This window comes from Ahaetulla prasina, chromosome 4 (assembly GCF_028640845.1).
Source record: "Ahaetulla prasina isolate Xishuangbanna chromosome 4, ASM2864084v1, whole genome shotgun sequence".
Lineage (NCBI taxonomy): Eukaryota > Metazoa > Chordata > Lepidosauria > Squamata > Colubridae > Ahaetulla > Ahaetulla prasina.
Window position 1 is genome coordinate 91,218,029 of NC_080542.1, and position 22,889 is coordinate 91,240,917.

General features: G+C 38.0%; 1 protein-coding gene across 1 annotated transcript in view; it reads left to right on the plus strand.

Moving 5' to 3' along the window:
* The first annotated feature begins 2,782 nt into the window (after positions 1–2,782).
* The window catches only part of TRIM71 (tripartite motif containing 71), a 46,226-nt gene continuing 26,119 nt past the window's right edge, over positions 2,783–22,889 (plus strand). The window contains exon 1 of the mRNA XM_058183757.1: positions 2,783–4,997. Coding sequence (XP_058039740.1) covers positions 4,086–4,997 — 912 coding nt within the window. The 5' untranslated portion in view covers positions 2,783–4,085. The remainder of the gene's footprint in view (positions 4,998–22,889) is intronic.

Here is a 22,889-nt window from a genome sequence, read left to right on the forward strand (position 1 = left end):
TATAAGGTGACTCACATAATAAATTAAAAAATGAACAGTCACAAGTCATGAATTTATGATCTATCTTCTATTCTCTCATTAATACGTTTGATTTCAGAGTCTGTGAGCTGAGTTTCCTTGGGTTTCTAACCAGGTACAGCTTTTCAAGTCAAAATGTGAGCCTGGAAATTAAAAGCTTATAAAAAGGAAAAAAATAGTATCATATATTCATGTTTGTTCCATATAAGATCTGTTGTATTTTGCACTATCTTAAATTTTTGGATTGTCTTCAAAAGAGCCCCACAGCTTGTGAAGAGGGGGTCTGTAATCCATTTAATCAGAAAGGCCAAGTAGAAGACTACAGTGAAAAATTTATATGGGTGGTTCCCAAAGACTGTTTCCTGGACATCATTGTCCTAAGAAGCAAAGTTGTACTGAAGAAGCAAGAAGGGAACTTTAAATATGTTTGGAGTATAATGAATTACAGCACTTTCTAAGTGGGCTGCACAAATTCTTTTAGAACAAAAATATCTAGATAAAATATATTTATGTTTAATGCATAAGCAGTCCATTCTGGAAAATTTAGTTCTATACAACAACTCATTAAAGTATTACTTAAAATAAATCTGATTCCTAATTTTACAAAACTTTTTAGGAATCTGCAATCACATGGTTGGATCATAAGACGAGAAATCAAAAATCTTGGTTTTATTTTTAGAGGCAAAAGGTAGTAAAGAAATTTTTTTCTAGAGTTAAAATTTCTGGTGCTTCCAAATCAAATATTCCAGTCACTGAGCTGTGATTTTCCCCAAAAGTTTGAATTTTTACTGTCACAGTATTTCAGTTTTTATTTTGGCTCCAGTGAATGAACAATCACTTTTGTATACTTCATAGGAATAAAATAATTGCATATGACTGATTATTTTCTAACATAGTACATTTTTTCTGGTTTATTGTTGTTTTACCTGCTGTACACCACCCTGAGTCTTTGGAGAAGGGCGGTATAAAAATGTAAATAATAAATAAATAATAAATAAATAAATGAAAGCTGTAGTTTGAAAACAGTCAATGAATAGTAAACTATACATCTTGTAATTTAAAAGTTTTACTCTAAAACTATAAATATCAGCACATTTTTATTAAGTTGCACTTTTCTCAATGGAATTTATTCCTTTGTAAATATAATCAGCTTTGCTTATATTTCTAGTTATATTACAAATATCTTATGAAAAGCAAATATTCTTAAAACTACATTCAGCAAAATTATTTCCTGCATTAAAAAGAAAATTTGGTAAAACATAATTGAACCCTAAGTACTGTTCAAAAATTAGTAAGGCTGGGCTTCAATGTTTATCAGATCAACTACCTTCTAATTGAATTGCTGTTTATGAAGTTACTTTTAAATATAAGTGTTTAAAAATAATTGGATCCAGAATTCAACAACAGATCTGTTCTATGTAGTAACATTGAATCCAACAATTCACATCAATCACCATCTTAATGAAATCTTTCTTTGCATTGATTGACATATGTGGAACTATCCCTCTTGAGTTCTCTTATAAAAAAGTATGCAGGTTATTAATCAGAAAATGATTTTCACTCCCTTCAGGATGAATTTTTTCTCAAATACAGATTGTTAATCAGCTGTATTGGTTAATCAGCTGCAAAATCTTATGAGTCCCACTCTTTCATCTTATGGGTCCCATCCCCTAATTTTTTAATTAGGAATAAGATTGTGAATCCTTCACTCCAGAAATTAATTTAGAAGCATTGTTTCATAATGCTACTTAAAGTTGTGTTGTAACTGTTTAAGTTCCTGATCATTAACCTGGATGAACTCTTCTTTGAAGAGTAAATATTTTATTCTGAAAGGAATAAATATGTGAATTAAAGTTCAAGACTCTGTCCTTTTAATTGTACCTGTTTAAAAGAGGTTTTAGCGACATAGTTTTATTTCTTCTCCGTTCAAATGATAATTAAAAACTAACATTCTTTCAATATCTTAAGTTGCAAGACTGAAGTTACTTAAGATAATTCTACTAGAAAACTGGGGCGTGCTTGAATTGGACTTCTTTCAAATAAAACATGCTGGGTGCTTGGGAGTAGCCCGAGCAAAGTTTAAGATCTTTAAAGACCTTAATGTTTTAAAGGTAAACTTGAAAAAACCGCGCTTCCCTGGCGCTAACTCTTAATCTTCCATGTCTGTGCTGTCTTGAAAAAGGATTCGCCATACATTTCATTGAAAGTTGTCGTTTCTTCCGCCTTGTAGCCCGCTCGCTTGCTGGCACTTTCGGACCTGCGACTCTTAACTTGAGAAAACGAAGCCCCGCACAAAAGGCAGCGGTACTCAGAGGGTTAATGTTTCCTGTTTGCTTTTTTGAGCTCTCCTCTTCCCCTCCTCCTCTTCCCCTCTAACCACCCCCTCAGAGCTCAGGCGGAAGTGAGTTCGCTCCTTTGGAGATTAAAAGGATTCCGAACTCGATCGGTTTCAATAACAGGCGTTCCGAAAGAGGTTGACCAGAAATGCCAGCATCTCGACGCCCAGCAAAAATCAGGCTCACCTAAATCGGTTCGGGGGAGGAGAAAAGGTTTTTCGTTTTTTAGAGGTGCAAAACCTTAAGCGACGCAGGGGGAGCGAAACCACCCATTTACCGGCACTATGGCTACAACGGAATCGAATGGGATCTCCAAGCTCTTGCATTACTGTTATTAATTTAACCTCTCGGCCGGCGGGCGCTCCCAACCCCCCCCCCCCGATTTTCTTTGATAACCACGTCGAGGATTTTTTTCATCTTCGGGGGGTGTGTGTAAAATAAAAATTTCGTTTTCAATTATTTCTGGAAGACCACGCGAAGAGTTGAGATGACAAAGGAAACGTGATCGCAGTGGTTAGGAAGCCAGAAGCAAAAGGAGGCTGCTGCCGGACTGCAGCCTGGGGAAAGCGTTACACCGCTGTTGCAATTTGTGCAAGGGAACTCAATACGCCCCCCGTGAATAATTCAGGAAGGCCGGCCGGAACCTGCAGCCGCCATCCTTCTCTCAGGCGGCTCCTTTTGCCGGTTTAAACCATGTGCGCTCAAGCTACAGGAAAGAGTGAGACCGCGTGCGTGTCGCTGTCGCCCTTGCTTTAGTGGAGGTCGCAGCAAAAAGGGAGCAAATTCGGGAAATCCCGAGAAAGAATAAGGGACCTGATCGATGCGCTCACTCGGCTTCCCGGGGGATCCGCTTGGAGACCTGGAAAAGGCGTGCACCCGCGAGGAAGACGATCTCTGGAGAGTAAGATCGCGTGCTCGTTCATTCAGTCACATTCATCACCCACCCACCCACTGTCTTTTTCTTTCGGACGCCCGCCTGCCCAGAAAACTAAGCCGGAGGGATCGCCATCTCTGCTTCTCGCTTTCAAGACATGCGGTGGTGGAGCCCACAGGGGCGGATCGGTGCCGGAGAAGTCTACCGGGACAACTTCCGTGTCTCCCGAAACCTCCCGGAATCCCCAAGAAAGGAGAAGTGAAGCAAGTGGTCCCGCTGTTCCCTCTCGCCTTCTTCACCGACCAAGCCCTTTCCTCATTCCCTCGCCATCAACCCGCCTCTTCTGATACACCAACTAAAGAGATTTCACCCCCACTCCTTCAGTTTTTCCCCTAGAAGGAAGCGAAGAACAGGCGCGCGACCGGATCCAGTTCACGCTGGATTTTTAAGGAGTAGGGCCCGATGCACTTTTCTGTTAAAGAAACCCTCATTCTTCCGCCTCGCAGTCCGAGAAACGCTGAGGCGGCAGAGAAGGCAGGCGCTGTCCCGGGTGGGAAGAAGCTTTAAACGCAGCACGAGGGAGGGGGCAAATCAGGAGCGTCGTCCTCCTGACGCTACTTAAGGAAGAAGAAGACGAGAGGAACGCCGGCTGAAGCTGCTCCCGTCTCGCCTAACCCGCGAAGAGTGGTTTGGAGTAGCAGGAGTCTTCGCAGCGCCCCCACACAGCGACTAATTGATGCCACCCACCAGGGCTTGCAACGCGGGTCGTCGTCGCTTGCTTCGGTTCATGCTGCTACTGCTGCCGCCTCCTTACTAGCCGCGCTCTCTTGAACTCCCTCCCCCTCCTCCCCCTCCCAATGGCTTCGTTCTCCGAGTCGGATTTCCAGATTTGTCCGCTGTGTAAGGAGATGTGCGGCTCGCCAGCTCCTGTCTCCTCTAATTCGTCCACTTCGTCGTCCTCTTCTCAGACTTCAAACTCTTCCGCCGGCGGCGGCGGGGGGGGGTCTTCATCCTGCGTCCCGTCGAGGCGGCTCCACGTCTTGCCCTGCCTGCACGCTTTCTGCCGCCAGTGCCTGGAAGCGCAGCGCCACCCAACCGCGAGTGACTCTCTCAAGCTGCGCTGCCCCATCTGCGACCAGAAGGTGGTGATCTCGGAGCCGTCGGGCATGGACGCGCTGCCTTCCTCCAACTTTCTCCTCAGCAACCTGCTCGACGTGGTCGTCGTGGCCGCCGCCGCCGCCGAAGACCAGAAGAACAACGGTCGTCCGGCCGGCGGCGGCCAAGGAGGCGGCGGCAGCGGCGTGGCGAGCAACAGCAATGCTAACAACCGCCATCCTCATCCCCGCCAGCAGCCTGTTCAACAGCAACAGCAGCACCGCGCCGCTGCGGGCGGCTCCTCCCCGGGCTCTGCCGCCGGCTCGGCGTCGTCCGGGGGAGGCGGTGGCTCCGCGTTGCTGCTTAGGCGGCCCCACAGCCGACAGGGCGAGCCCCGGTGCAGCTCGTGCGACGAAGGCAACGCCGCCAGCTCCCGCTGCCTCGACTGCCAGGAGCACCTGTGCGACAATTGCGTGCGCGCCCACCAGCGCGTTCGCCTCACGAAGGACCACTTTATCGAGCGCTTTGGCCCAGGGCCGCCCGCGACTGCGGGAACCGGCCCCGCCTCGGCAGCCTCCCAGCTCGCTCTCAGCCCGCCCTATTCCGCCGCGCCTTACAACATCCTCTCCGTCTTCCCGGACCGAGTGAACTATTGCCAGCACCACGACGACGAGGTGAGTGCCCGATCATGCTACTTTCCTCGTAGCGTGACTGCTCAAGTTAAATGGCTAGTCCTTAAAGAGTCCCAGCTCGTCAGCTTGCGCATCAGAAACGTTGGGAGTTAAAGAAGTGGTCTTTTTCGTGTTTTCCTACGTTTTGGGGAGGGGCAGTGTCAGAGGCGCTCTGACTTTTGCTAGACCAGAAAGCAGAAAGGATGCCAACAGGTGGGGGGAGCAGTGGGAATCCTATGAATTCTATCTTCAAGCTCACCCTAAATGACCAAGAGGTGGTGCGTTTTTGATGGATTTGCAAGGTAGTTTTTGGTTGCAGCAGTACCTAATAGAAAAATATTTAAAAGTGTTCTTCTCAAATAGACAAAACCATTCTGTAGTAAGGGGTGACTTCGGGGTTGAGTCCTGTGGTGATGATCTGGATTAAAGGACAGCTAAATAAAAAGGGGTATTGGCACACTAGGATTTCAAGATAGCCTTTCTTTCTTTCTTTCTTTCTTTCTTTCTTTCTTTCTTTCTTTCTTTCTTCCTTCCTTCCTTCCTTCCTTCCTTCCTTCCTTCCTTCTATAGATAGATTCTTCCTTGTTTGTGGGGGTGGGATTTGGTGAGGATTACAATGTACTGTATAGTATTTGGATAACTGATAACTGAGCAAGAGGCTTTCTTTCATTTTGTAATTTTGTGGCTATGCAGTATAAATTTCTTACTTTAGAACTGCATTGTACTTCCTCTGACAGGCTATACATGATTTTTTTTCTCTCCATAAGGTTGTCAACCAATCTCTCCTTCTCCACATTGACAGGAAATGCCCTTCAGGTTTCAGAGTATCTGGTGGCTTTAATTTTTTTTTTTTAAGAAAAAATATTTCCCCCTTTCATACTTTTCCTTTATATAGGTGGTCACTCTTTGCATCTTCCAGCCCTACTTTTCTTTCTTCCATGCCTTTGTTCAGATGGAGCTGTCCAAGCTTAACTGGTGTAAATCATAATTCTCTACAAGCAGCAGAGCTTTTCTATGTGCTGCAGGGAGCAGAGATAGTTGGAACCATTTAAAAACAGCACCAACTATGTGGGGGGGGGGAGTGTTGATGCTGCAAACCAGAAAACATGTTTCCTCTTGCAATGCTTTGGAGAATAAGTACATACATTGTTTCTTCAGGGATGCCAAGATAGAAAATTTAAATGTGAGAAATCCTAATTCTTGAGACATCATTCTGTTTTTTGTTCCACATTACTCTGTCAATTTGCACCCATTCCCAGGACTGTAGATGTCCTTGAGATGGACAAAGTGCTCAGTAAGGATTTCCTGGTCTCTCTCCCCTGTAGTTTACATTTTTAAATAAACAGACTGCTATATTTGCCTCTCTGTTTGACTTGGCTGCTGATTACAGATCAGTTACAGACTGCTACAAATGAAGAAGTAAGGCATTGACAAACTTTTAATATATAGAATTTGAGTTAAACGTAAGTGTCCTTCCAAAGATGGATTATCAATGAAGGATCTAGAAGTGTGATTTTAAACCAGCTGTGGAAGTTCTGAGCATGTGTGAAGTATTGGTTGAACTATTTTTCATTCAGAGGTTTAGGGCAGACTATGTGAGTTTCTGTTATTCTTGTGCATACAAAACATTATTTAATTTGTTGCATAGGATTTAGTGCTATGTTGAAAGTTTCTAAACTGATGGAGAACATCTTGCACACAATATAAATTGTTAATAATATCTGTATTTCTTAAAAATTGGACAGGAACCATGTATAAATATCTGAAGAACTATTCTAACATCTCTTGTATGTTATATATATATATATATATATATATATATATATATATATATATATATATATATATATATATATATATATATATATATATAACATCTAACCATGTATAAATATCTGAAGAACTATTCTAACAGATTTTTTTATATTTTCAAGAGATAGAATCAATAAAGCATAGCAGAAGCAAAATGAAAAATTTAGCAAGAAAGTGAATTGAGAATTATTATACTGCTTATAATTCTCTGTATAATTATGCTTTGAGATTTCATGTGTTTGGTGAAGTTGAATGACCTGATGGTATTAATATATTGAATGATCTCATGTAATATATATTAACATCAGAGTGTCAAGTAGATCCAAGCAGTTATTTCCTGAGTACTGCTCTTTAAAAAAAATCAGTTGTTTATAGATTTTAAATAATTATTTTAATGGAGAATCATTGCTTTAATCCCAAGGAATAAAGACCTAGTACTGAATTCATGTACTGGAAGTTCAACTTGTAAGCCGACATTCCATCTCTTTTGCTGGTTGCATAGGCCACAGTGGAATTTTCCACTAGCCCATTGTTAGAGGATAGCTTACTCCATGCTACAGTTCCTGATTGATCCTTACTACTGAAAGATAACCAGGTTTGGGAAATAAATGATTGGTTGTTGCTATTTAGATACTCTGTAGCTTGGGGAAAAGTACACTATAATCTATTTTGAAAATAAATGGCTGTTTACATCTACTCAACTTTTGCCACTTTGTGTAGTTATTTCAAAAATGGAAAAGAATGTCTAATTTTATCCCTTTTTTTAAGAAAATGAATTTTTATTAGAGTTTTGTAAGAATTTGAGGAAATATAAACATTGCCATTTAGCTATCTGCCACTGAGCTTTCTAGCATTTCCCACAAACAAATAGGAATATTTATCAATCTGAAGGAAAGTTGGAACACTAAATACAAGGTTTAGAATGATAAAAGTAATTGTGTATTATTTACAGGGACAGTATAAGGAAGTGCATGAATATTTCTGTTGTCCTAAAGGAGTTACATCAAAAAACATCTTCCAACCCTCGCTTCCTCATTCTGTTTTTACTATACTCAGTAGATTCATTTTATAGGAATTCTACAGGGGAAATACTTTGCTCTAATGGCTGTATCTTGGACAAAGTATTGTAATTCAGTTTTATCATAATGCTTGCATTTCAAATGTGCATTCTGAAAAACGTGTATTCTGCAATGCTTGTTAATTTCTTTCCACATTTAAAAATATTACTTCAGAACTTCACGTAACATGTTGTCTTTTTAAAAATCATAGATAGTAGAAAGCATTTTATGCATTTTGTTTATGATAGTTCTTTTGGAACAAATAGTCCTTCAGTAACTTCTTAGTACAACTTCATTGTATTAACTTCATTAATACAATACTATCTGCTTGTTATGCTTATTTAGGAATAACTAAATAGAAATGAACAGAAAATATAGTTAAGATCATTTCTAATGAAAAAGCAATTGTGCATTAAAGTCTTGACTTGTGTTTGTTGTGGAAAAAAATTGAATCTGTGTAAAGGGAATAAATTATAAAGTTTTTCATTTAATTGTAAGATTTTTATGGGAGAAAGGGATTAGGGGCGTTTTAAAAGATACTTTGCATTATTTCTGTTTGCACAGAGCTAGTATACTACAACCTCCTGGATTCCCTAAAAAGCTGCTATTGAGGATTAAGAAACCTTCTGAAATGATGTACTATTCTAAGCCGAGGGCTGCCATAACAAGCATAAATAGGCACTATTGAAGAAGACAGCCCATCTGACTTTCAGCCAGTGTGGAATTTCAACAACAGTCTTATTTCTGACTTAATCTCTAACCCAGAGATTCCATGAAAATGGAGCTGGGCATGACTTGTATTGGCAATCCTCTCAAGAGCACTCTCAAGATCTCAGCTACTTCTTTCCATCACTGATTAATAGCAGTTTTTCCAAATGCCTGTTATGTCATGGACAGACTTGCAGTGTATTTTAAGAGTCATTCTGATGGTCATTATTTTAAAGAATCATTTAAAATGCAAGTAAAAACAGGAATATTGACTGTTTACAGCAATAGGAAAAAAACACATCACATAAATCTATCTAAACAATGTCCTGCAAAGGAATGACTGACGTTTTGTTTGTTAGTTTTTGTTTTTTAAAATTTTGCTTTCCATCTGAATGCCTGAATGGATTAGGTTTGTAGCTCCCAGAATTCTGAGAGCATTTAGAGAGTCCCAGTTGAAAAAGGCTGCTCTTAGGTATGCAGTTTATATTTTGGAGAAATGTTGTACATTTTAGTGTTCTAGAACACTACAATCATTTGTTTACTTAGAAGTAAATCCTATGCTCTGAATAAGTCTATTCAGAACTTTAATTTTAATCTTGGGATTTTTTAAAACCTATTCATCTAAATATCGCAAATTGAAAACTGTTTTATAGGAATTAGAAGCAGTTTCTATGCTTTTTATAATTTTGATGGTCACTGTTACCTTTCTTAAAGAGTACATATTGGTATTCATTTTTTCCTATTTGTTGAACTCCCTTAATTTTTGTTTTCTGCAAGTCATACTATTCTGGGGAGCTTAGTCTAGTCTCTAGTGGGCCTTCTCTGTATGTGTCAGTATACTTGCTGCTTCTGTTTTTGTGATTCCTAGATGGTTATAGTAAAGAATTATCCTTGAACAGGAGATATACTTTTCAAACAAGATGCAGACATGCTTATCTAAAATTAGTTGGCTGGGTTAAGATGTTAAAACAGGAGCATAAAAAATGAAGACCAAGGAAATGGAGTATCACTTGCTTATGAATGTTCTTATAGGATACTTTAGCTTTTTCTGAGATAGATGTGTTCTGATTACTTTGCTGTTTTCAGAAATTGTTTTGCCTGGGCTGACTGAGTTTCAGATTATATGAATTAGTGTTTCCATCTAACCTCAGAGATCTGAGGTTTCTGATAAGACTCCTGTTTTAAGTAGAATGGGAGAAAATTTCTTCTTCCCTAGCTGTTTTATTGGGTTTTTATTTGCGCATTGTTGTGTGCATTGCATGAAGTAGTTGTTAGTTTTGTAGTTTAGAACACATAATTAATATTCAATGGGAAGGGAGGAGAGAGAGTGTGTCAGGATGCATACTTCATTATGTACACAACTGAGGATTTTTTAAGCATGTTATTTTCAGTGTTACAAATATTTTAAGTGCCCTGTAATGTTAAGTTTTGGTTATATAACTATATTACTGGTATATATTTTTAGGGCATCTACAAAGTGCTTCTTTAATTCACTTGCCAGTACCACAGGACCTGAATAATAAAAATGGTTTACTTAAAAGGTTTGACTATCTCTGGGAAAAAGTTTGAACAACAGACTGCATGGTGCCAGCTATCATAACAAGTGATCCCAATGGTCACATCAAAACACCACTAGTGAAAAAGTAACTATTTGACTCTGGAGATTGTAAAATGAGAGAGTTAAACATTTCCCTGAGGCTCAAATAGTTTTGAACACAATGACTTTGTAGTGGGGAAGGGAGGCGAGGGAAAGGACCTACAACTAAAAATGCATCAAGCTTACTACCTCTGGTATTGATTTGCATGGATTAGCAAGGTTGGGTTTTAATGGGTGTGCCAAATTTAAGTAATTATTTCTACCAACTGTTTCTATGAGATAACTTTCATCTCTTAAAAAGAATTAGTTGAAATATTTTTAAACATGTAGAGCTGGATTTGCACACATACTTACAGAGTATGAGTTTATGAGATTATTTAGCATTTGTGCTTCTGTTGACTTTTTCTTGTATATTCTTCTGTAAATGGGCTTAGCTGATTGAACTGTGTAAGCAGAGACATATTTTACACTTCATGATGCATTTGCAAGTGCTCAGTATAAATAATAGTTTTAATAAGAGTTAAAACAGTTTTTTCCAACCTAGTGCTAAAAATCTAGTCTTGCTTTGTTTTAGTGAACCAGAGAGAGTTGGCACTGTGCTACTTGTTTGTGAGACAAAGTAATGGATTAGAGTTAGCTCTATTAATAAAATAGTGCCACAGGTTTGTATACAAAAATGCAGCCTTGTATGAAGATTGTACACTAATGTAGTTTGCCTGTTTGCATTGTAAAATAAGAGGATTTTGTTTGAATTTAAGTACTTGTGTTATATCTTAGAAATTGTGGCACATTTTCCTGTGTGCCAGTTTTGACTATAGCAGTTAGCATATTTTATTTGCTACTATGTATAGGGAAAGTCTAATGGTTTGTAGTAAAAAGAATTATGTGGAAATGTAGTTCTATAGTGGCAGTTGAGTTTGAAGAAGAGTAATGATTGTTTAAATTTCTAAACTGTTTAATATCTTAGATGAAATTTGATTTCACATATTAAATAACTTCAATTGTTTTCAAGCCACTTCCTCCAATCTCTTCCTATAATGACACATAGAAGTTCTTGCACAAGAAATCCCTTCTATATGAGTCTAAAGTTAGATGAATCTGTACTTGCTGCACAAAATGAGAACAATTTGGAGGCATTTTGAACAAGAAGAAAATAGCCCTTGTTGTTGAACTTCCAAGAATCTATATTCCTGTCCTGTTAAAATAACATGACCTTTTATTAAATTTACAAATAACCTGATAAGACCATCTTGATTGATGTCATTCCAGTTTAATGTATACTGATTGCTATAAAACTAAAACACTCAAATTTTAATTATTATATTCTACTAGATTTATTTGCAATGTTAATTTTTCTTCTTTTTCTTTGTGATTTAAGACTGTTATTGAGCAATATTATTAGGATTATTAATTGTGGAAAAACTATACTTCCAACATCACTTTAGTATGTAGTGTATGCTTCCGCCTCCAAAAGCCTGCCATCTTAATTCTGTTTTAAATGAAAACCAGGAAGTTACATTTCCTTAGAAACCAAGTAGTGGCACTGATAAATCCCAGTGATTGTCAAGTACAGCCCATTATGTTGCTCCTGTGAATGGTTTTGGGGGGGGGGGGAGAGGATGAGATGCAAAGATTAACAAGCCAAAGCTGTTATAGTGAGGACAAAATGGAAGAGAGATGGGCTTTTGATCCCATATACTTACAACCAAAGTCTAATACAATGGATTCAGATCTAACTCTAAATTTTGTGCCCATTGGCCTAAACTTCTCCCACTCTTTTGATCAGTTTGCCATTTGTCTTCAACAAACAAGTCCATTGAAAACTCTTGGTGAACTTAATACAGAGTGGAATGAAATCATTTATTGCTTTTCTTTAACAGCTTGGTGTGAAGAGAGTAGCAGAATGTAATCCTGTTTAAAAATATCTTTCTTTCTGAAGTATTGTATTTCTGCAGAGTAGTATGTCAGTAGTTATTGAGTTAAAATGAAATCTATCCTAACAGTTGTGTGTCAGCAGCTAAAACCCAGCTGTCCAATGAAGCACAACGGCTACAGCATCTGCACCATGTGCTTTCTTTGTCCAGGCAGTTGAGTGAGAAAGCAAAAGATAATCAGTGCCAGGTAATTTTTATTACATTTGATTACTGCCGGTATCTTTCTATTTACATTTGGAATATTGCAAATAAATACCTGTGTTAAAACTAGTCAAATCTTCTCCATTTTTGAAAATTAATATTTAAAATGGCACACATCTGGAAGAGAGCAAGACAAAGAAAGTTAACATATGATACCTCCTTTGCTGTATTGATCTAGTTTAACTACTAATATAAAGAGAGAGAGTTTCTTATTCTTTCCAATTGTTTTCTTTCCTACCTTGTGATATATTCCTTAAGTGTTCCTTAGCAATTTCAAAATGCATGGATTTAGACTCCCAGAATCCCTTAGCCAGCATGTCCACACATCTTAAAATTGCTAAGGTTGAAAAACAGTAATAACAGAATAATTGTTTGTGATTAAATGCCACATTGTTGGCTGACAAGGAAAATTGTAAGGATTGGTAGCAATAGCACTTAGACTTATATACCTCTTCACAGTGCTTTATAGCCCTCTCTAAGCAGTTTACAGAGTCAGCATACTGCCCCCAACAATCAGGGTCCTCATTTTACCAACCTCTGAAGGATGGAAGGCTGAGTCAACCTTGAGCCTGGTGAGATTCAAACTGTCAAATTGCAGTCAGCTGGCAGTCAGCAGAAGTAGCCTGCAGTACTGCATTCTAGCCACTGTACCACCAGGGTTCCTGATTAACACATAACATGAAAGCTATCACAGGATTATTCCAGGTAGCCTGATAGGGCTGGGGTTTGAGAGTAATAGTTTCACAGTGCTTTCAGAACTACTGTAGGGTAATGTAGATAAGGTATGTTTCTTCTATAAGGTTAGCCTTTGGAAGCCCAATAAGGTTTCCACAATATCTACATCAGGGGTCCTCAGACTTGGCAGCTTTAAGACTGGTGGACTTCAACTCTCAGAATTCTCCAGCCAGCTATGGGAGTTGAAGTCCACAAGTCTTAAAGCTGCCAAGTTTGAGGACCTCTGATCTACATGATAGTGTTCGGAGAAATCATCCAGATCTTTGGAGTGAGGTGTAGATTCCAGTTCTTTACCATTTAATTTTAACTCCATTGCAGGGAAGACAATTGTTGCTTTAATACAAAAATAACTAGATGAGAAAGAATAAATTGAAATTCAGCATGAAGAATATGGATGTACAGTTGGTCAGTAGGAAATAGACCTCCAAGATTGGGATTTGATCCTGTTATAGGTGAAGTTGCAAAAGCAATCTTTTAGATACTCTTGGACTTACGGCTACCTTTGAATTCCCAGGAAGGAGCACCAGCAGTTGCAGCAGCAGCAGCAGCAGCAGCAACAACAATTATATTTGCAATAATGACACCTAGTGCACAGGTTGCTACATCCCTGAAAACAATTACTCATGGTTTGATTATGAATTGATTATATTCCGCCTTGATTACTGCTTTCTACATGGTGCTGTCCTTTAATAACACTTGAGTTGGGCAAAAGGCTAACTAGGCTAACCAAAACTGGCTATATATTTTATCATTGATGCCTATCAATTAGGGTCATGGGGAAGGCTTCCTCTCTGCTGCTCTCAAACTATGAGCTCTTCTTTCTCAAGAATTGTAAATATTTTTTCTCCTTTCAATTTTTAGAAGAGATCAGCAAGACCAGAAATATCTTTAGCACAGCACAATGACATCAAAGTGATGACATGTGTCATCCAAATGACATTATTAATTTGAGTCCTGGTGTTTGAAGCAAGTTCATAAGTTTTAGCTTTTGTGTAATGACATTGTCATTCCTATTTCATTATTACAAGCATACAGACACCATAGTCATGATGCAGACCAGGCTGCCAGGCTGCAGCCCGGACCTGGTCCACAGCTTGTTGGGAACTGGACTGGACAAGTGACGTGTGAGCATGTGAAGCTGCATTTGCGCAAGTGGCAGGCTCAGGCATATGAGACATCCCCTCTTCCCCGGCCACTGCTGGTCTATGGAGCCGGAAGGGTTGGGGACTACTAATCTAGAATTTTCTCTTAGCTAGCATTTTCAGATTGTTACTTTATAGTACTTTAAGCTACTATACTTCAAGTGCTGTCTAATGTTTTATTGTTAACCTATTTGACTAGAAACATTGGATACATATCAGAACAAAGAAATGATGAAGGGGTTTGCTAAACTGTGCTGTGTAAACTTAACTTGTCATTGTTTGTTGTTGTGTGAGACAAGCCTAGGTCCATAAGATCTGGGCTACAAAAATCTAGATGAGCAATAATCAGAAGCAAAGAGATGCTGAAATTGTCTTTGCTGCCATCTAGTGAATGACCATCTGGACTTTTTCAGCCAACCAGGTACACTGCCCAACCATGTTTGCTAACTAGGTATGATTTTTTTTAAAAAATTGTCTTAGTTTTATGTGTGAACATAGTTTCTATATAATCTCTATTTTGATATTGTGAAATATCAAAATGATGAGAAATATAGCCACAGCTTTGCAACTTCAGAACATATAATTTGAAACTAAGATGAAAATATAAGGTGAAAATTTAAGAAAGCAACAGTTGCAGGAAAGAAAGTTTGTTGGGCAGGAACAGGCTGGCAAAATGACAACTCGTATTTTGTAAGGTAGTATTGGGTAGTATTTATTACGGAAGGAGGGAACTTTATTTGCTTTCTTGAAGGCTGTTCTTAATAGTTGGGGATCCATTTTCTCCCTTTTACAGGTAGTGCTTGACTTAAAACAGTTCGTTTAGTGATTGTTCAAAGTTATATCACTGGAAAAGTGACTTATGACCTTCTTTCACACAACAGTTAAGTGATCCCCATGGTCATATGATCAAAATTCAGATGCTTGGCAACTGACTCATATTTATGAAGTTGCAGTGTCCAGGGGTCACTTCATCACTTTTTGCAACCTTCTGATAAGCAAAGTCAATGAGGAAGCCAGGTTCACTTAACACCATGTTACTAGTTTAACAACTGCAGTGATTCATTTAACAACTGTGGCAAGAAAAAGTCATAAAATGGTGCAAAAGTCACTTAACAAATGTCTCACTTAGCAACAGAAATTTTGGGCTCAATTGTAGTTATAAGTGGAGGACTACCTGTATTAAAGTCCAACTTAGCAAAGGTAGCAGAAAAAGTCTTACTGACAAATGTTTTATTTCACTGAGCCCGATACAGCTGTAACTGTATCCAGCACTCCAAACAGTGCAAGAATAAATGTGTACCTCCTCATTTGGATCCTCTTATTTCATCTACAGCAGGACCATAAATTAATTCCAGGAACTATTTTGATTCTCAGGCTTCATTGGGAATTCAAATAAATAATAGCATTAGCATACCAACAAAATAGATTCATTTAATTGCTTATTAGCTTCATCTTTAAATTTATTACAACTCTTTCTTGCCCTCCTTCCTCTTATTCTTACTGTACATATTGAGAATATTAGAAGCTCTTTGTTGTCCATTAGTTTTCTTTAAGATTGCTTTTAAACTGTGATAATTCTAAGCAAATTCATTAAATAAGGAACATAATGAAATCCTGTAGCATAAATTCAGCTGTTGGGTTCCAAAAATTCAAGCCACTAATGGAAAGTAGCAAATAGAATTTTCAGTAGCTCCTTGATGCCATCTCGTGCTCACTGACTTTTGCAATCTAAGCTGATTTATCAAAATATAAAGCAGGAGTTCCCTTCTTTTCCTTTGTTTATAGAACAATGGAAGACAAATGATAAATAATAGTTGAGGTGAAAAAAGCTTGAGTGGGCTTTGTGATGGACAATTGTTGTTCACCTTCAGCAGAAGTTTAATGCAATTTCACAGATCACCCTGATTGGTGCCAGCCCTCAGTTTGGGGCAGTGGTGAAATGAAAAATTTGTTACTACCGGTTCTGTGGGTGTGGCTTGGTGGTGGTGGGTAATGTGACTGGGTGGGCGTGGCCATCTTTTTTTTTTTTTACTTTTAAAACATTTTTTTACAACCTCTTCGGTCGAAGGGGTTTTAGAAAAATGCTCTTAAAGGGTTCTGGTGATCCCAGCTGAGTTGCCTGATCGTCAGAACCCTTTAAAAGCATTTTCTACAACCTCTTTGGCCAAAGAGGTTGTAGAAAAAATGCTTTTAAAAAGTTCTGATGATCCCAGCTGAGCTGCGCAATCATCAGAAGCTTTTTTTTACTTTCAAAAGCATTTTTTCGGCCAAAGAAAAAATGCTTTTAAAAGTAGGAAAAAAAGCCTCTGATGATAGCGTGGCTCAGCTGGGCATGGGGGGGGGGAGGGAGTTTTGCTACCGGTTCTCCAAACCACCCGCCACCATTGCTACCGGATCGGGTGATCCGGTCCAAACCAGAAGCATTTCACCCCTGGTTTGGGGTGATTTAAATTGGGTGCCCTTAAGCAATTGCAATTGCACTTGGTGGCTCAGTGGCTAAGATGCTGAGCTTCTCGATCAAAAAGTTGGCAGTTCAGCAGTTTGAATCCCTAGTGCCGTGTAATGGGGTGAGCTCCCATTACTTGTCCCAGCTTCTGCCAACCTAGCAGTTCGAAAGCACATTAAAAAAATGCAAGTAGAAAAATAGGGACCACCTTTGGTGGGAAGGTAACAGCATTCCATACGCCTTTGGCGTTTAGTCATGCCAGCCACATGATCATGGAGATGTCTTCAGACAGCACTGGCTTGTCGGCTTTGAAACGGAGTTGAGCACTGGCCCCCAGAGTCAGAACGACTAGCACATGTTTGCGAGAGGAATCTTTACCTTTACCAAAGCACTTATTTTGCCATACACCTTCCAAAATTCTCCAGTTTTCTGTCCTGCTACTCTAGTGGGATTCTAAAGAAAATGCCCTAAAGCCAGATTTTTTTAAAAAAATTATGTCCTTGCCTTTGCTGTTGTTAAAAATAAGCTCGATTGTAAAGCAAAGCATACTTTAAAAAAGTTATTATATAAATGAGTATTCATTCAATTAATTATATAGATTTTCTAATGAAGAAAATTTACTTTTTCACTTACAGTCACCTGGAAAAGTAAACCCTATGTTTTTTTTAAATATGTGGACATATATGTGATCATAACAGCAGTTTACTTTCAAGAGTATTTAAATATAAAGATAAGCCTTTAAAACTTTGCAATCACTTAATAACATAAAATTAAAAGCTCTGTCATTTCCTTCTGTAGAAAAAGTAAGTACACCCTTGGCCTTTTTTATAACTTTCTACCAGTCTTCAATCTCAACTGCAAGACTTTTTCCCCCATCCCAGAATTTTTTTCATCTGCAATATTTGAAGAGTATTTTTGCATGCAAAGCATATGTCAAAACAACTTAAAGTATCTCAAAGGATTTAGATCTGGGGTTTTTCTTGGCCATTCCAGAATTCTCCATAACACAGAGAGCCATGGAGTTGGAATGGACCTTGGAGGTCTTTCTAGTCCAACTCTCTGCTTAATTTTACTGGATTTCCATCGCTAAAGAAACCACTATATAAAAGGCAGAATAATACTAGTGACAAGTGCTCAGACCAAATTATTATTTTTTGTAGCTGCCACCAAGGCAAAGAGCTAAATTTTACTTTGAATATTCTATGATAGGATTATATTTAAATCACTTAGGTTACAACATTAGAATGAGGATAAAATATCCTATTAAAAACAACTCTTAAACAGATTTAAATGTTAAAGGTAATACAAGACTGAAAAAAGCTGATTTTCAGATATTATATACACTGGCTTTGAAATGAACTGTAGTTCCACACAGCAACAGACTCTAGATCTGTTCTAGTATGCCAGATTTATTAGTTATAACTGAAGTCGGATTTCTTACATTATATGTTCTCTGTTCTTTTAACATCTTACTATATTTGTTATAACATGAAAGAAAGTGTTTGAATTCAGAAATGAAAAGTAAAGGTAAAAGTTTCTCCTGTCAAGTTTTGTTCAACTTTGGACAGTGGTACTCATGTCCCATTTTCTAGCTGAGGAAGCCACCATTGTTTGAAGATGCTTCTGTGGTCATGTGGCAGGCATTCTACACAGACCTGCATGAAAAGCTGTTACATTCCTACCAAAAGGAGGTGTGTGTATTTGTGTGTGTTTGTATTTTACATACCTATATAAAATCTATTTGTATTTACATGCTTTTGAACTGCTAGGTTGACAGGAGGTGGGACAGGAACAGGAACTTACCTTGTCATGCACTTCTTGGATCTCAAACTCCAACTTTCTGGTTGACAAGCTATGCTACTGTGCCTGCTAATTCAGAAGTAGGTAACTCTAAAGTGTAGGGAGGCAAGAGATTGGAAAGTCTGCAACTCGCTGGTGTGCTAAATGGTTAGTCTGATGGCGCCATTGTATGTCAATGTATTTCATAGGTTCTTGAAAGGTTTTTATTGTATGTTTTAATCTAATTTAAATACTTATGTCCAGGATGTGAGGGGTCTGTAGATATTTTTTCAGCCCTGAAAAATTTATACAAGCCCTCTTGTATAAATGCATACAGATAGTCCTGTGTCATAACCATTCATTTAGTGAAGTTATAACAGCACTGAAAAAAAATGACTTATGATTGTTTTTCACACTTACAACCATTGCACCATCCCTGTAATTGTATGATCAAAATTTGGACGCTTGGCAAGTGGCGTGTATTTATGATATTTGCAGTATCCTGGGATGATATGATCACCTTTTGCGACCTTCTGTCTAGTAAAATCAATGGAGAAGTCAGGTTCATTTTTACAACTGTGTTACCAACTTAAAAGTTACAGCGATTCAGCTAACCAGTGTAACAAGAAGAAATGGGGGAAAACTCATTTAGCAACTGTCTTGCTAATAAAAATTTTGGACTTAGTTGTAATTTTAAGTTGAAGACTATAATTGAAAGCTTTGATATTCACAAATAGTCCTCAACTTACAATCATTTATTTAATGACTGTTCAAAGTTACAAAGGCACTAAAAACGATATGACCAGCCCTTGCACTTATGACTTTTGCAGTATCCCCCATGGTCATGTGATCAAAACTCCAATACGTGGCAACTGGTATATATTTATGATGATTACAGCATCCCAGGATCACATGATGCAAGGTTGACTCAGCTTTCTATCCTTCTGAGGTCATTAATTGAAGACCCACTTCCTTCCTATTACCTATCTCCTCCCACTTATGACTATAACCTTGTTGCTTGTATCTCTACGATTTATATTGTTTTATTTGTTTTCTAATATGATTTAATAATAATAACAGAGTTGGAAGGGACCTTGGAGGCCTTCTAGTCCAACCCCCTGCCCAGGCAGGAGACCTACACCAGTGGTTCTCAACCTTTATAGTGCTGCGACCCCTTTAATACAATTCCCCACGGTGTGGCGACCCCTTTAATACAATTCCCCATGATGTGGCAACCCCAACTATAAAATTATTTTCGTTTTGAATTTATCGCGCCTGAAGCCGTATTGGCTAGCGATCTGAACTGCTTGCGATTGCCTTGAGGACGGAGGCATTAAAGCGGAGACTCCTCCCCTATTATCGCACCTGAAGCCAGATTAGGTTAGCGATTGGGAGTGATTGCAGCTGGCTTGAGAGGGAGACATCAGAGCGAAGATTTCTCTCTTTTTTAATTCATTGCGCCTGAAGCCGAATTCGGCTTGCGATTTGAAGAGCCTGCAGCTGGCTTGTGGAGTCAACCATTGGAGCACGATTCTTCAACTCGCAAGTATACTTCCCATATTTCCGATGGTCTTAGGCGACCCCTGGCAAATTGTCATTCGACCCCCAACGGGGTCCCGACCCACAGGTTGAGAACCGTTGCCCTACACCATTTCAGACAAATGGTTATCCAACATTTTCTTAAAAATTTCCAATGTTGGAGCATTCACAACTTCTGCAGACAAGTTGTTCCACTTATTAATTGTTCTAACTGTCAGGAAATTTCTCCTTAATTTTAAGTTGTTTCTCTCCTTGATTAGTTTCCACCCTTTGCTTCTTGTTCTACCCTCAAGTGTTTTGGAGAATAGTTTGACTCCCTCTTCTTTGTGGCAAACCCTGAGATATTGGAACACTGCTATCATGTCTCCCCTAGTCCTTCTTTTCATTAAACTAGACATACTAAATTCCTGCAACCGTTCTTCATATGTTTTAGCCTCCAGTCCCCTAATCAACTTTGTTGCTCTTCTCTGCATTCTCAACATCTTTTTTACATCGTGGCGACTAAAACTAAATGCAATATTCCAAGTGTGGCCTTACCAAGGCATTATAAATATTAACACTTCACGTGATCTTGATTCTATGCCTCTGTTCATGTAGCCCAGAACTGTGTTGGCTTTTTTGGCAGCTGCTGCACACTGCTGGCTCATATCTAAATGGTTGTCCACTAGGACTCCAAGATCCCTCTCTTGGGTACCACATATACGGTAACTGTGCATTTTGTGGGTTTTTTTGCCTAAATGTAGAACCTTACTTTTTTCACTGTTGAATTTCATTTTGTTAGATAGTGCCCAATGTTCAAGTCTGTCAAGATCCTTCTGTATCTTGAGCCTATCTTCTGGAGTGTTGGCTATTCCTGCCAGCTTGGTGTCATCTGCAAATTTGATGAGTTCCCCATCTATCCCCTTGTCGAAGTCATTGATGAAGATGTTGAAGAGTACTGGGCCTAAAATAGAGCCTTGGGGTACTCTACTGCATACTTTTCTCCATGTGGATGTAGTTCCGTTGAATGCGGTTGGTCAGCCAGTTACGAATCCATCTGGTGGTGGTGCTGTCTAACCCACATTTTTTTAGTAGTAGGTTATGGTCTACTTTATTAAATGCTTTACTATTTAATTGCTTATTTAGTAACCTATGATTATCACTAAGTGTTGTATTTATGATTCTTGATGAATGTATTTTTTTTCTTTATGTACACTGAGAGCATATGCACCAAAGACAAATTCCTTGTTTGTCTAATCACACTTGGCCAATAAAGAATTCTAGTCTATTCTAGTCTATTCTCAATCTTTCCAGCCAGCTTCTGACAAGCAAAGTCGATGGTTGAAGTTGGATTTGCTTAACAACTGTGTGATTCACTTAACAATTGCAGCAATTCGCAAAAAAAGGTTGTGAAATCAGACCCGACTCACTTAACAACTGCCTTGCTTAGCGAGGAAAATTCTGGTCTCAATTAATTTATATATCAAACTTATTAATTGTCTGTCTCCCTCACAGAAGGACACTCTGGTTATAATTGTTTAATTTAAAATTAAAATCATTTAATTATTTTGAAATTATGTGAAATCTATATTCTAAGTAAATAACTTGCTTGCATTAAACTAAATTTCAATTAATTAATAAAAATACAATAACACTATCGGTATCACTTAGTATTTTCTAAAATGCAATATTGTAACTGTTTGAGATCGGTCTATATCACATGCTATTTCACCTTGTTTAAAACTCTATTTTTACTTAATTATATTTTAAATTTAATTCATATAATGTTTTGTGTGGCTTCATTATAGAAATATTAATTTTGTACATGTTATAGGAAGAGTATGTGCTTTCCACAAACATTTTGTATACTTACGAGAAATAATGCAAATTATATATTTATATATTATATACATTTATGAAATATAATATATAATAAAATATAAATAATAAAATTCTGCATAAATATTTCTTGAATACACAAATATCACATAAATCTTTTTAAGTTCTTACTGCCTTAAGTTAATTAAAATCTTCTCCTTTGATAATGTAGCTCCATAATTATTCTCTTTGTGCTTTGTTCTTTTTTGTTTCTCTTTCGTATTTATTAAACAAAATAAATATATACATATCTAATATATAATTAAATCTGATTTTTTAAGATTTATTTTATAATGTTTTTCACTCAAAGTGATGCACCTCAGATATCTTGTTTCATTTTATTCTCATAGTAACTATAGTAATGGGTTTGTGCTGAGGGAGATTGAGTTGCTTAAAGTCACCCAGGGAAATATATAGCTGTAGTTCTCTTTGGTCCTCGGTTCAAGTCCTTAACCCCTTGCTGCTGCCAGTGTCAAATAATGTTGGATCCGTAATGCTGTGATATCCGGGATGTGTTCCAGGAGACTTGCAGAAAAAGTGTATTTTCCCCTTGAAAGAGATATTTCCTCAGAGTCAGATCTTCATTTTCTTTCAAGCCTCCAAGGAAGCTTCAGCGCTAATTGTATTTTATTGTTGGAAAGGATTTAGTAAAATGGGAAATACTCACCTTCATTTTAGCCTTGCAGAAAAAAAAATTAAGTATGGTTTTGAACATTACATTAAAACATATTCTAATGTTTATTTGGAGATTGCTTCATTACAATACTCATGACTATTTTTAGATATCTTAGCAGGATGTATTTCCTTTAAATTGTATAGATTTTAAGAAAAGTGAGTGATAGAGGTAATATCACCGGGCATAGGTTAAATATCTAAGATGGCTCCAATATTCAATCTCTCTTATGCCTTGTGGTTTTTATATTCTAATAATGATTATTTTATATTTTAATAGTTTATTTGCTTTGTATATTTATTGTTTTAATTCATTATTTTCATGTCCATAGTAACTTTCTGTTTTACAGGCAACCATCTAAATTTGATAAGATTGGAGAGAGAGTGTGTGTATGTGTGTATTTCAGCATACCTC